The sequence below is a fragment of the Cynocephalus volans genome, chromosome 12 (assembly GCF_027409185.1).
Source record: "Cynocephalus volans isolate mCynVol1 chromosome 12, mCynVol1.pri, whole genome shotgun sequence".
In the NCBI taxonomy this organism is placed as follows: Eukaryota; Metazoa; Chordata; class Mammalia; order Dermoptera; family Cynocephalidae; genus Cynocephalus; species Cynocephalus volans.
Window position 1 is genome coordinate 14387239 of NC_084471.1, and position 12080 is coordinate 14399318.

Genomic DNA, 12080 nt, shown 5'->3' on the forward strand with positions numbered 1-12080 from the left:
GGGCTGGCTGGTTGGCTCAGTTGGTTGGAGTGCGGTGTTATAACACCAAGGTCAGGGGTCCGGATCCCCATACCGGCAGGCTGCCAAAAAAAAAATTATGCCCCTTGTTCTCAGTTCAATTTCTTTTTCTTTTTTTAAAGATGACTGGTAAGGGGATCTTAAGCCTTGACTTGGGTGAGTGTGGTGCTAACCGGCCATCCCTATGTAGGGATCCGAACCCATGGCCTTGGTGTTATCAGCACCACACTCTCCCAAGTGAGCCACGGGCTGGCGCCTCAGATCTATTTCTAAGTGTCTTTTTATTTGTGTAAGTTCAACTTACTATATTATGGGTGTTTTAACTTAATAAACATTTGGATGTAACCCCACCCAAAATTATGTGTATTTTTAGAGTGTATAAAAGTAACATAAAATGAATCTGAAACTTGCTTTTCTCACTAATGCTTTACAGACAGAACCCCGCACCAAGAGACATAGATTTAGTTCATTGTATTTTAGCAGCTTCTTAATTTTCCACAGTATGGTAATAAAGACTCTCTCTTTGCCCAAACTCTAGCCAGATTCCTTTGAGCCTTCTCAACTAAGACTCAACCTTGATTTATAAAGACTTGAACAAAAACTAATAGTTTTAATAGCTCAAGACCACATCTCTAAGATGATCCTAGCCTCTCTCAAAGTGCCATCCTGAGAAAACTAAAGGCTGCCAAAAATTTTTTACTGTTTGTTCCAGCCGACACCTCTGTCTCCCAGCCTCTGTGGGAGGCTAGAATCCTAACTTTGATAATTGCCAAATAGACACAGCTGGCTTAATTGCATTTACACTGACAAACACTTTGTAGTTTTTCACTTTCCTAATTCTACTAAGCACCACTTGCCCAACACTTACTCCCTCAATCTCCCTTTAAAATATCTATCCACCTTGGTACAAATCAAAGATGAGCTCAGTTCAAGCGGGACTCTTTTCCCTATTGCAGTAGTTATTACCCATGAAGATCTGTCCTTACCACTATAACTAATGTCTAGCTTTGTTCGTCTTTGACAATTGATAGAATACAAATTACTCACTCATTCTCCTATTAGTAGAATTCAAGATTGTTTCTCTCTCTCCTCTCCCTCCCTTCCTTTGTCACCACAGTAACTATCTATGCCCTATTCGCAGATGCCTCCTTCTGCCAGGGCGGCAGAGCCACAGCTGCTGTTTGAATGCCTGAGCTTTAGTGCTTGCTTTAGTAGCACATGTACTAAAATTGAATGCCTGTGCTTTGCACACATAGTCTCATAAAGAGTGGCTCCCGAATCGATCAGTTGCACATTGGAATCTGCCAGGGCATGTTTCATAAATAGCGATTCTGGAGTCCCACCCCAGGTCTCCAGAATCAGAACCCCTCAGCGTGGAACCCTGGATTCCATGGCTAAGTGTCTCCAGGTGATTCTGATGCCACCCTGCACAGACTGGTGTTTGGACACCACTGGATCCTCCCACTAGTTGTGGGAGGTAGGTGTATTGTTCTTGTTTTACCAATGAACAAAATGAGACTTGAAGTGACTTGCTCAAGTTTCCAGACATAGGTGACACAGCCAGAACTAGGGACAAAGGTCTCCTGACTCCCAGTCCTCATGTACCGGTTGTATAAGGAAATGCCTTGTCCCCTGCTCTGTCCAGTACACCTCCAGTGAAGGGTTTCCCCTTTCCCAGATTGGGAGGTTGCATATTTAGTACTTTGGTGGCTTTCACAACTTAGGGCAGTGGAAATGGCTTGGGTTATAGGGCTGGAGAGACCTGGTTGAAATCCTTCCTGACCCTCAGATAGTGGTAATGCCCCTCACAGGTTTGCTATGAGGATTAACATAGAGATGATGTAGCTGACTCCCACAATACAAGAATCGCAAAGCATTGGTCTCCCACCTTGCATAACAGGAGCTAATAATGGTGTACAGTGCTGGCATTTTGCTTTTCAAGACAGGTGGGGTAGTATCACTTTATGCATATTACAGGTGATAAAACTGAGCCCCAGAGAGGTTAAGGAACCAGCCTCAAGGGGGAATAGTAGGAATTTGAACCCAGGGATCTCACTCCAGTCCCTAAGAGTCACTGTATAGAATGTATAAATTTTACCCCAGAACCTGCTCATTTCAGCCTAACAGGGAAACCACATCCTCAGGACAGGTGAGTCTTGCATTAAGTCAGGTTGTACACCAGCTGCTTAAAGCTCACCCCTCATGTTCTCAAACAGAGCCCAACATCCGAAACCAGCAACTGCCAACCCCACTGCTGCCGCCTCTTCTCCCAACAGTCTTTCAAGAAACAAGTGAGGAAAAGGTCAGTTCCCCACGGATAACGGAGCCCACAAAAATACTTCAAGTTACTATCAGATAATGTTGTTTATTATTTCAGATGAAAGTTAGAGACCAAGGCCACAGTGATGTTAAAATAAAACACCTCCCTCCCCACCCACCCACTCCCCAAAAGCCATCCCAACCCTGCTATAAAAACAGCAGAACAAAACAAAATACCACAGTTCAGGCTGAGCCAGGAATAAAGAGTGGCTCCAACAAAAATAAGACAGAAACACAAGACACAACATCTGCACATTTGTATAAAAGTTGCCATGGCCCACAGGGAAAGCGGTCATGGCCGTGCCAACAAAGATACAATGAAATCAGGGTGTTTGGAGGTCTAGGACAGCTGCTACTTCTGGCCATGGCTTCTGGGCTCTGTGCAGGAACTGGAGATGCTGAGAGGCAGAGCTGGGCCCCTCTTCCCACTTGGCAAGTTCAGGCCATTGGCCGGATGTGCTTTTGGTTGGGGAAGATGCCACAGGCTCCTTCCTCCAGAGGGATACAGGGAGAGGGCTGGGGTCCCTGAAACTGTCCCATGTGCAAGATAAAGATGCCAACCAAGAGATTTTCCCTCTCCAGAAAGAGGGTCCTCCTTTGGACAGAGTTCGTGGCCCCAGGGAGCCGGCACGCTTGCATTCATATGGCATAAAGTACCACGGCAACTGTTGCCACCAGAAAGCTGAGTGTAAGAACCCATCGGACAAGCGGAGCCTGGGAGAGGACGTTGAGCTGGGGCTTTTCTCTGGGAGTCTCCTTGGGGGTGGAGTCTGAAAGAGAAATGGGGGCAAGGTCAACAACAGGTAGGTGGGCATGGGGGTGTCTGATGTGACAGAAAAGCAAAGCAGAGGGGCCTCAGGATCTCTAGCACAGCCCCAGCTCAATGGAGGATTCTGCTGGAGCACAAACAGGTATCCTTCTAGACCCTGCCTGAATACCTTAAAAGATGAGGAGCTTACTACTTCTCCAAGCTGTCCATTCTCTGTGGTCAGCCAGGCCACACCGGGAGAAAGTTCTTGGGCCCCATGCATGTTTTTCAAACTTCTGCCTACTGTCAGCAAGTCCCCCTTCTTACACTTTACAGGTGATGAGGTCTGAGCTGTAAATCCTCGTCTCAAACCCTTATACATTTTCTAAAAATGGTGGTGATGGGGCAGTAGCTAGAAAGTAGAACCTCTGAGGTCAAAATTCAAATCCACTCCCATCCCTAGTCATGTACACTCAACCGGCCAGAGGCAGCCTGCAGCCTGGGTGGGCGGGACATCCACCAAAGCCACAGGCACAGAGCAAGTGTTCTCTAGGTCTAGACATACTACCTTTGGAAAACTCCAACATGCATTCATGAGAAAATGAGAGTTAAAAAAGGCAAAAAAAAGTAATCGTAGTAGCGTAGCATAAAAATAGCTTTGCCTTCACAGACCCCCTGAGAGGGTACTGAGGCCACACTTTGAGAATTGCTGCATGAGGGTGAAGTCCCCCTACCGCACAGATCCTGGCAAGGTGAGAGAGCCACAGGCCAGGTGGGTTTGGGTGGCACTAGGAGGGAAAGCCTAAAGTCGCCTGCCAAGCAGGAAGTGAGCTTTACCTCTTTGCTCCCTCCTGCTCCCAAAGCCACACTCCCTCCCCTGGTGTGTTAGGCTCAGTGAGGGGACATGTTGTGGCAGGTTTTGGTCTTTATGGAAGTCTCCCGGATGTTCTCACTGCGGCCAGTCTCGATGGCTCTCAGAGGCATGTGAGGGAGGGGCTCACATGCCACAAGACCCAGAGGTTGCAAGTCTTCCCAGTGTCCTGGGCAGGTTAGTAACTGGACCTTCCACTCCCTGCCCCACATCAGGGGGCCTGCTCAGGAACCTTCAAAGGGCCTAAAAAGGAGTCTAAATGAAGGGGAGGTGGGTTGCCCATGACTTCCGAGGGGGGTTTGTGCACTTCTGAGCCAAAGAACTAGAACTAGATCAACCTCCCTTTGTTTTCTTCTTTTTTTTGCGGCTGGCCAGTATGGGGATCCGAAGCCTTGACCTTGGTGTCATAACACTGTGCTCTCACAACTGAGCTAAATGACCAGCCCACCCTTCATTTCGAGGTGGAGAAATGGATATAAAGAAGTTTCATGGCTTGTCCAGAGCCACACACTGAAGGCTGACCTGTTGCCTGCACCCTGCTTCTCACGTACAAACATTCAGAAGACAGATGGGAGACACTAGAGACAGACAGCCAGGCCCTCCTGGGAAGCCCTCACCTTGCACCCTGCTGCAGTTCCGCTGCCCCCGTGCCTGGGTCAGCAGCTCCTGCAACTCCTCAAACAGCTGAAAGACAAAAGAAGCACATGCTGTGTCAGTGAGGAATGGTGTAGGCATGAAGGTGGGATTTCAAGTTTTGTTATGAAATATTTTGGAAACAACAAAAGCATAAGAAAAATATTGAACATTCATATACCTTTCACCCGGAGAAAGACACTTAAGAGATGAGACATTGCAAGCACTGTTGGCTCCTCTGCCAGCTCTTCCATTCTCTCTCCATCAGTAACAACACCCTGCATTTGGAGATCACTGCCCTCACTCATGCCCTTATTCTGTGTTCCTATGAAAGTACCGTTTTGCTTGTTTTGAAACCATATGTAAATGACACTCTAGCACATGCACTCTTCCGCAGCCTGCTTTCTTCACTCAACTTTAGGCCTATGAGGTGTAGCCTCGGCAAGCTGTGTTTCATGGTATTTATCAGGCTGGGTGTGCAGACAAGGGAACTGCATGCAGCCCCTGCAGGTGAGGTGCTTTACCCAAGGCCATCCCAGAGGTCAGGCATCAGGAGCCAGCCCTCAGATGGGCTCTGACTCCAAATCCCCCATTCTTTTGACTACACCTCTGAAAGACACAGAGTTTTTTGGAGGACTGATCAGATTTGGGGGAGGATGCATGGGAGAGGCATTGCTCCATAGCAGGTGCCAGGACTGGTCTCTTCTGTAATCCCAGGCTGGGAGTAAGAACCAGGAGGGTGGGAGCTGGGAGCCCAGCCCCAGAGTGCCTCCAGGTAGTGAGGGGAGTGACAGGACCCTGCTACATCTGGGTTAGAAGGAACCCCACCCCGACTTGGAACACACAGCCCCTCCAGATCTGCCCAAGAATTCATCTTTCAAAATCTTGCTCAAACCCCCTTTCCCCTGGATTAGAGACACTTGTAGAAAGATGTAACCTGCCTCCCTGGCTGGGCTGAGAGTCCCCAGAAGGCAAAGGCCATGTCTCCAGCAGCTGTAACCCTTGGAGTGCCAACCTGGCTATACACAAGTGCACACACAACTTACATGCTGTCACAAACTGTTGTCACAGAGTGCTACAACTGTGGTTCTCTTGCCGTATAATGACAGCAGCTAAGTAATGAGGGCTTACCCTTGCTGGGCACTGTTGTAGGGACTTTACTTAACCTTCACAACAATTCTAAGAGGTAGGTACTATCATTATCCCTGTTTTATAGATGGGCAAACTGAAGTGTAGGGAGATTGCCCACAATCACCCAGCTAGTATGAGGCAGGACTGGAACCCCGGCTCCCAAGACCCACAGCACCCTCCCCTACAACAAGAGAAGTGTCCCTTGGAGGAGCAGCTGGGGGAGGTGGTGGTCACCCTGGACTGCCAGACCCTCACCTGAATGTTGAGCAGGAATGCAGTCTTGGCCTCTTCGATGACCCTCTGTCTGACCTTGGGGGTCATCTCCAGAGAGTTCATGCGGGAGCGGTAGAGCTGCTTGAACTTGGCGGCACTGGCGATGTTGGGGAAGGTGAAAAAGGCCAGGCCCTCACCCGAGCTGGGCAGGTCCAGGGCCTTCTGTGCAATCTTCTTGAGGACTTGGCCCCCGGACAGGTCGCCCAGGTAGCGGGTGTAGGCATGGGCCACCAGCAGCTCAGGCTCTGTGCGTCCCACCTCGTGCAGTCGCTTCACGTAGCGCTGTGTGGCCAGCGTGTAGGGGATGGTCTTCTGCCAGTGGGGCCCGTACCAGAAGGCCATGTCCTGCTCCAGGGCGGCCCTGCGGTGCAGCTCTTCTGGGAAGTAGAGGGGACTGTAGACTGGATTCTCCTTGTTGTGCTCGATCTCCTCCTCCAGGGCCACATAGATGTGGTACAGGGAAGCCATCACCAGCTGAAAGCAGAGTGAGCTTCTAAGCCAGCTGTGTAGAAGACCCCCACCCACCATCCATCCCCTTCATTGTTGCCTCGGGAAAGACCCTCACCACTTGTCCCCGCTGGGCCCCTTCCAATCCTCTCCACGTAGCAGCCAGAGGGACTTTCACAAGAGAAAAATAGAATCATGTACTTTCTTGGCCTAAAACCCTTTTACACCACTGGGTAAAACATGAGGCTGGATTTAATCCTTATGAAAACCCAACAAAGGAATTGCTATTCCCATTTTACGGAGAAGGAAACTAAGTCTCAGAGAAGACATGGGACATTGAGGTTGCACAGCTAGTAAAAAATGAATTGGATTCAAGCCCAGGCTAGGGAGCTACCATGGCTCTAGAGCAGGGGAGTACCTGATTAAAGGAAACAGGCCAGGTGGCTTTGGCCTTGGACCTCTGTGTGACCATGTTCAGAGCACAATCTCCTTCCTGGAGGTCCACTCTGTATCCCACCACCTCTGGACGCTGGCCTGGGGTGACAGGCCCTGGCAAACTTTGGCTCAGGGCTCCCTGAGCCATTACACATTAGTACTCCAGTTCAAATTTGAAGGAGGACAGAAGTAAGATGTTTCAGTTGAGGTTTCCAAGTTATTTCTGAGCCATAAACATTCTCGGCAGCCCCATTCCTCAAGGGGACAGAAAGCCCAGCAGCCTGGTACAAAAGGGTCTGGGTTTTTGAGTGACAGGCCCAGTTCTAACCTCAGTTCTGCCAGTCCTCGGCTGTGTGACCCTGGGTGAGCCACTTGCCCTCTCTGGTCTCAGTTTACCAACCTAGGGCAGTAGATGATCTGAGGTCTGTATGAGTCTGTGCAAGTCAAGCCTCAGTTTCCTCCCCCGCAAAAGGGAATAATCCAAACACATACTACATGAGGCTGGTGTTAGGGTACAGTGAGATGATTCAGGCAAAGCCCAGGGTGCAGCCTGGCACTTAGTGCTCAGATCAGAGAGGCTGTGAGAAGTGCCACCTCCAGCAGCATAATGTAATGGGTGCTGGGTTCTCTCATGGATCTTGGTGCCCACTTTGAACTCTGTGACTTAGAGGCAAGATCTAAAGTCTGTGGTGGCCGGGGAGGGTGTACTCCAGAGGTGACCTCCCGTTCCAGGCTCCCCACAGCCACATCACAGCAACTGGGTGTACGTCATCTTTTTGATGGAGGGAGAGGAATATCAGGAAAACTCATTACCCACAGGACACTCCCAAGGGCCCCACCACCCTGGAACTACATGTTAAATCTCTCCTCAACGAAGCATCTCTCGTGGTGGAATCAGGGTGGGGGAGGGTCCAGATTGCAAAAGAGCGATGAAGGTCTATAGTTCTCCACCCCCACACTCTGTTCAACCTCAACAACCCACACTAACACCTGTCTGGTTCTTCGTCAAGCTCTTTCCTTCCGTTTGCATGAATTTCACAACAGTACCAGGAAATAGCCAAATCAGTGCCTGGCATAGAGTGGGTGCTTCAGAAAACCCTGCTGTTGAAATGCCATTTCACAGATGGGAAAAAGGTGGCTTAGGGAGGTTAGATGGGTGTCCCCTAGAAAGTGGTCCTGCTAAGACTATACTATCTCTCGCCTTCAGAAGCCAATAAGAATAAGGTCAGGAGCGCAAGCCCTGAAATGAGACTGGTCTTGGCTTGATATTGACCTTTTCACTTACTGGCTGTGTGACCTTCTGTTAGTCACTTAGCCTCTCTGAGCTTTCCTGTCCTCATCTTCCACAGCAGGGTTGAGGCAAAGATTAGAACTAAGTGTATAAAATGCCCCCCTAAAAATAGGGTGTTCAATTGATGGAATTGCTGCCCAGCCTTTCCACAATACTACTTAGGAGGCCATGAACTCGTGTGACCTCTCTCTGAGCTTGTGTCATCATTTGTAAGATGACTCCCTTGGACATGCCGATCTGGTCCCTCAGCATCCCCAAATCCCCACTTAAATCACTGGCCTGAGCCTTGGGCATACCTGCACCTGCCACACCCTCCACCAGGGCTCCTCCTACCGGGCCACATACCTTAAAGCCCTCTGGAGTCAGCTGGCCCTTCTGAAAGTTCCTCATGAACTCAGCATTCTCTGCCTGGGCGTGCACCTCCTTGGTGGCCTCCTTCAGGACCTCTGACAAATCCTGGGGCATGCTGCAGAGGGAAGGGAGGGCGGGTGAACAGGGGCTGGCATCGGGTGAGCTCTTCCCAGCCTCTGAGCTTGAGGGTGCCACCCACCTGTCCGCAGTCCTTCCAGAGACTTTGGCTTTATCAGACTATATCTGCAGAAATAAATCCAGCCTTCCAATCTGACACAGGACATGTTCCCAACCACTTAAGATGCAGCCCCGTAAACACTCTTTAGTCATTAAAATCCTACGTAATGTAGCCCCCCAAACCAAGGGGGAGGCTGTTACCAGCTATTCCCAGGGGAGGGCAGGAAGTACAACACAACCCGGGGAGAAGCTGCAGACAGCGTGAACAGTCACAGTCAACGATGTAATTGCTTTGATTGGCTTTCAGACCCAATACTTAATTCATTTATTTTCAAGTTTCAGAAACAAATCTTTTGACTTCCTATAATGTTATGCTTTTCATGAAAGCGTTAGGTCTAAAAAGCCTGAGAAATTCTGCTTTACTCAAAGAAAAAGTCCCTTTCTGGGAACATTTCTGCCATGTGTCCATATCCCCCCGAATCCATAGAACTATAACTTCTTCCTTCTCTCCCACACCCCTTCCAGAAACATCATCTCCTGTTCTGTACATGCTCAGCAAATCCTTGGGGGAAGAGGATGAGCATGACTTGGAGGTGGATAGACCAAGGCTCAAATCCCAGCTCTGACACCTGCTGGCTGGGCACCCTTGTGCATGTTGCCTCCCTGAACCGTGTGTCCTTCTGTGAAACGAGGAACAGCACAGCCAAGGTCATGTCTTGCTCAGGTGCCTCACAGCTAGAGGGAGGCAGAAGCCACCAAGAGAACCAAGCACTCTCACCCAGGCTGAGGTAGCCCCAGGGATCCCAGATCAAGGGAGAGCATCTCCAAGCACACCTCTAAAGTTGGACACCAAAAAATAAAAGTTGGCTACCTCGAAGGCCGGATACCAGAGGGAACACTCCCATCTGGTCACCCACTCCTCACCAGAGTGCCAGGCAGGCAAATCACCTTTCCTTCCTCCAGCTACCCCACCGGCACAGGCAGGATCGGAACCCAGTTCCTCTTGATTGCAAAGCCCAAGTTCCTGGCTCCTCCTCTCTGTCGCTGCCCGGCTGTGTGTCAGGGAAGGACTGAGCCGCGAGCTGGGCAACGAGGGAGGGGCGCCCCGTACTTGCCTGTCGGGCTGGGGGTGCTCCATCCGGCCGGTGCTGCCTTGCTCGGTGCTGGGCTCAGTGCGAGCTCAGTGCTAGGCTCGCTCGGTGCTGGGCTCGCTCGGTGCTGGGCTCGCTCGGTGCTGGGCTCGCTCGGTGCTGGGCTCGGTGCTGGGCTCGCTCGGTGCTGGGCTCGGTGCTGGGCTCGCTCGGTGCTGGGCTCGCTCGGTGCTAGGCTCGGTGCTGGGCTCGCTCGGTGCTGGGCTCGCTCGGTGCTGGCTCCGTGAGCGACAGCCGCGATGGGAGGAGGCAAGCAGTGACTGCCTAGCCGTGGCCGCGCCGACCTTTTATGCTCGGGCGGGTCACGTGGGCCCGTCCAAACAGCTGATTCCCACTCTCTGGCCCGAAGTTGCAACACCCGCGGGGCTTGCTTCCCGCTCTCCCCCGGCGGCGCAGGGTGGAGGGGAGCTGTCATATGACCCTCGGAAAACAAAGTCCAGCCACAGGACGCTTAGACAAAAAAAAAAAGAAACTAAAGGAAATCTGAGCAGCTGCCTGTGCCAGGTTCGACTTTGTCCCTTCCAGAGCCCCCCACCCACTAATGGGAGGTGGCGGTACCCCAGGAATCTCGAAGGTTCTGGAAAGCTGGGACGCAGAGCTTCACAGAACAAGTGGCTGGTGGGCAACATCAGGGGCTTACCAACCCAGACCCTGCAGTCCCCTCCTCCCCTGTGCTGGGAGCTGGCTCCCTAAATTGTCACCTCCTCCTGGATCCCTCTGCCAACAGCCTGACTCCTCACACGCCCTGTAAATGTACATTTAGGGCCTGTATTTTGAGCACCTACTAAATGCTAGAGGCTGTACTGTTCTCACGGTTCACCCCCACAACTGTCCTGTGGGGTAGGTGGCTCCCATTTTAAAGATGGGGAAAATGGGGAAACTGGGGGGATGAAGTGTTGTGCTCATGAAGCGGGAAATGGGGAAACAGCCCCCCAGGGGGGTCCAAGTCTCTGCCTGCCTCCTTCACACTCTGTTAGCACTTGGCACACACCTGGACTGGGACACTTGTCATACAGACTGCCTAGCTGCTTGGGTGTCTGAGACTCTCCTCCAGGGCACGTCGGGTGTGGCTTGGCTCTTAGCACCAGTACCTGCTCCAGGCCTGGAGCAGAACTGGTCCTCTCTGATCACCTATTGAATTAATTCTGCACGAGGGCTAGGGGGGAACAGTGTCACTGGGTGAGTTAAGATGGCAAAACAAATGTACCAGATGATTCCTGAAGTCCCTTCCCAATGCCATAATTCTGATTCTAAATTTTTTGAAAACGGTGACTTCTGCTCCTGACAAGGACATTGGGAATGGAGGTAGCAAGTGTCCCCACCTCTGAAGAAATGTGAATGAAGGCTTAAGGACAGCCTGTCAGTCATTGATTCCCCAAAAGGGGGATTGGGGTGGCTGAGTCCTGTGGTCCCTTCTACCCATGGATGTCTAGGAATCTCTGATGCTTGGTAAAGTACACAACCACCTCTGCTTCTATGAATAATGATAACTATAATAATAGCTCATATTCACTGAGCACTTACTGGTACTAGATACAATTCTAAGTACTTGCGTGTAATATTGTTAGACTGTAACATTGCCAGGCTGCCAGAAATGGCTGGAACCAAGCTACAATCACAAATTGTGATTCTAGCTACTTTATTGAGCACTTACTATGTGCAGAGCTTTTATGTGTGCAATTTCACCAAATCCTGACAATAGCCCTGCAAAGTATGTACAATAAGAATCATTGTGTCCCTGCGAACACTGAGGCACAGAGAGGTTAAGTGATTTTCCCCAGTCACACAGCTAGTGATGGCAAAGGCAGGATTCAAACCAAGGCACTTTGAAGCCAGACCCCACACTCCTGACCACCACCCTCCAACCCCTCTCAAAGAGGGTCCAGGAGTTTGGGGAAGAAGAGTGGGAAGATCTGAAAGCTTGCCATCTGCAGATCCAGAGCTTATCAGTTCAGGGATCCCAGAAGGTAAAGCTCATGTGATCTAATGCCTTCTTATTTAACACGGGGGGACAGAGTCCCCCAAGAGGGGGAGGGACTTGCCCAGGCTGTCCACCATTAGAGACAGAGCCTTTGGTGACTGAGGGTTCCCGACTCCCAGTCCAGGCTTGCTCCCTTTTCCAGCTGTCCCCAGGAAGCCCCAGACTTGGTTAGGACAGACCCCAGCTCCGCTGGAGTAGAGAAGGCCAGGCCAAAGCTGTTCTGTTCTGGTCCTGTCCTTTGTCCCAGTGGTGAG

At 50.8% G+C, this 12080-nt stretch overlaps 1 protein-coding gene across 1 annotated transcript; it reads right to left on the bottom strand.

The window, feature by feature from the left end:
- Positions 1–2464: 2464 nt before the first annotated feature.
- HMOX1 (heme oxygenase 1) lies at positions 2465–10094 on the bottom strand. Its single transcript, XM_063075393.1, has 5 exons — positions 9810–10094; positions 8512–8632; positions 5976–6467; positions 4574–4640; positions 2465–3107 (listed from the first exon to the last, which is right to left on the bottom strand). Exons 1-5 carry the CDS (start codon positions 9830–9832, stop codon positions 2977–2979), a joined length of 834 nt encoding a protein of 277 aa, XP_062931463.1. The 5' UTR covers positions 9833–10094; the 3' UTR covers positions 2465–2976.
- Between the last annotated feature and the right edge of the window lie 1986 nt (positions 10095–12080).

Excerpts from the sequence above, each read along its gene's own strand:
- HMOX1 (XM_063075393.1), bottom strand. The coding sequence starts at position 9,832 with ATGGAGCACCCCCAGCCCGACAG. Across the intron at positions 8,633-9,809 it reads GAGCACCCCCAGCCCGACAG|CATGCCCCAGGATTTGTCAG; the intron begins GCAAGTACGGGG and ends TTCCCTCTGCAG. Across the intron at positions 4,641-5,975 it reads CATTCCTGCTCAACATTCAG|CTGTTTGAGGAGTTGCAGGA; the intron begins GTGAGGGTCTGG and ends TTTGTCTTTCAG.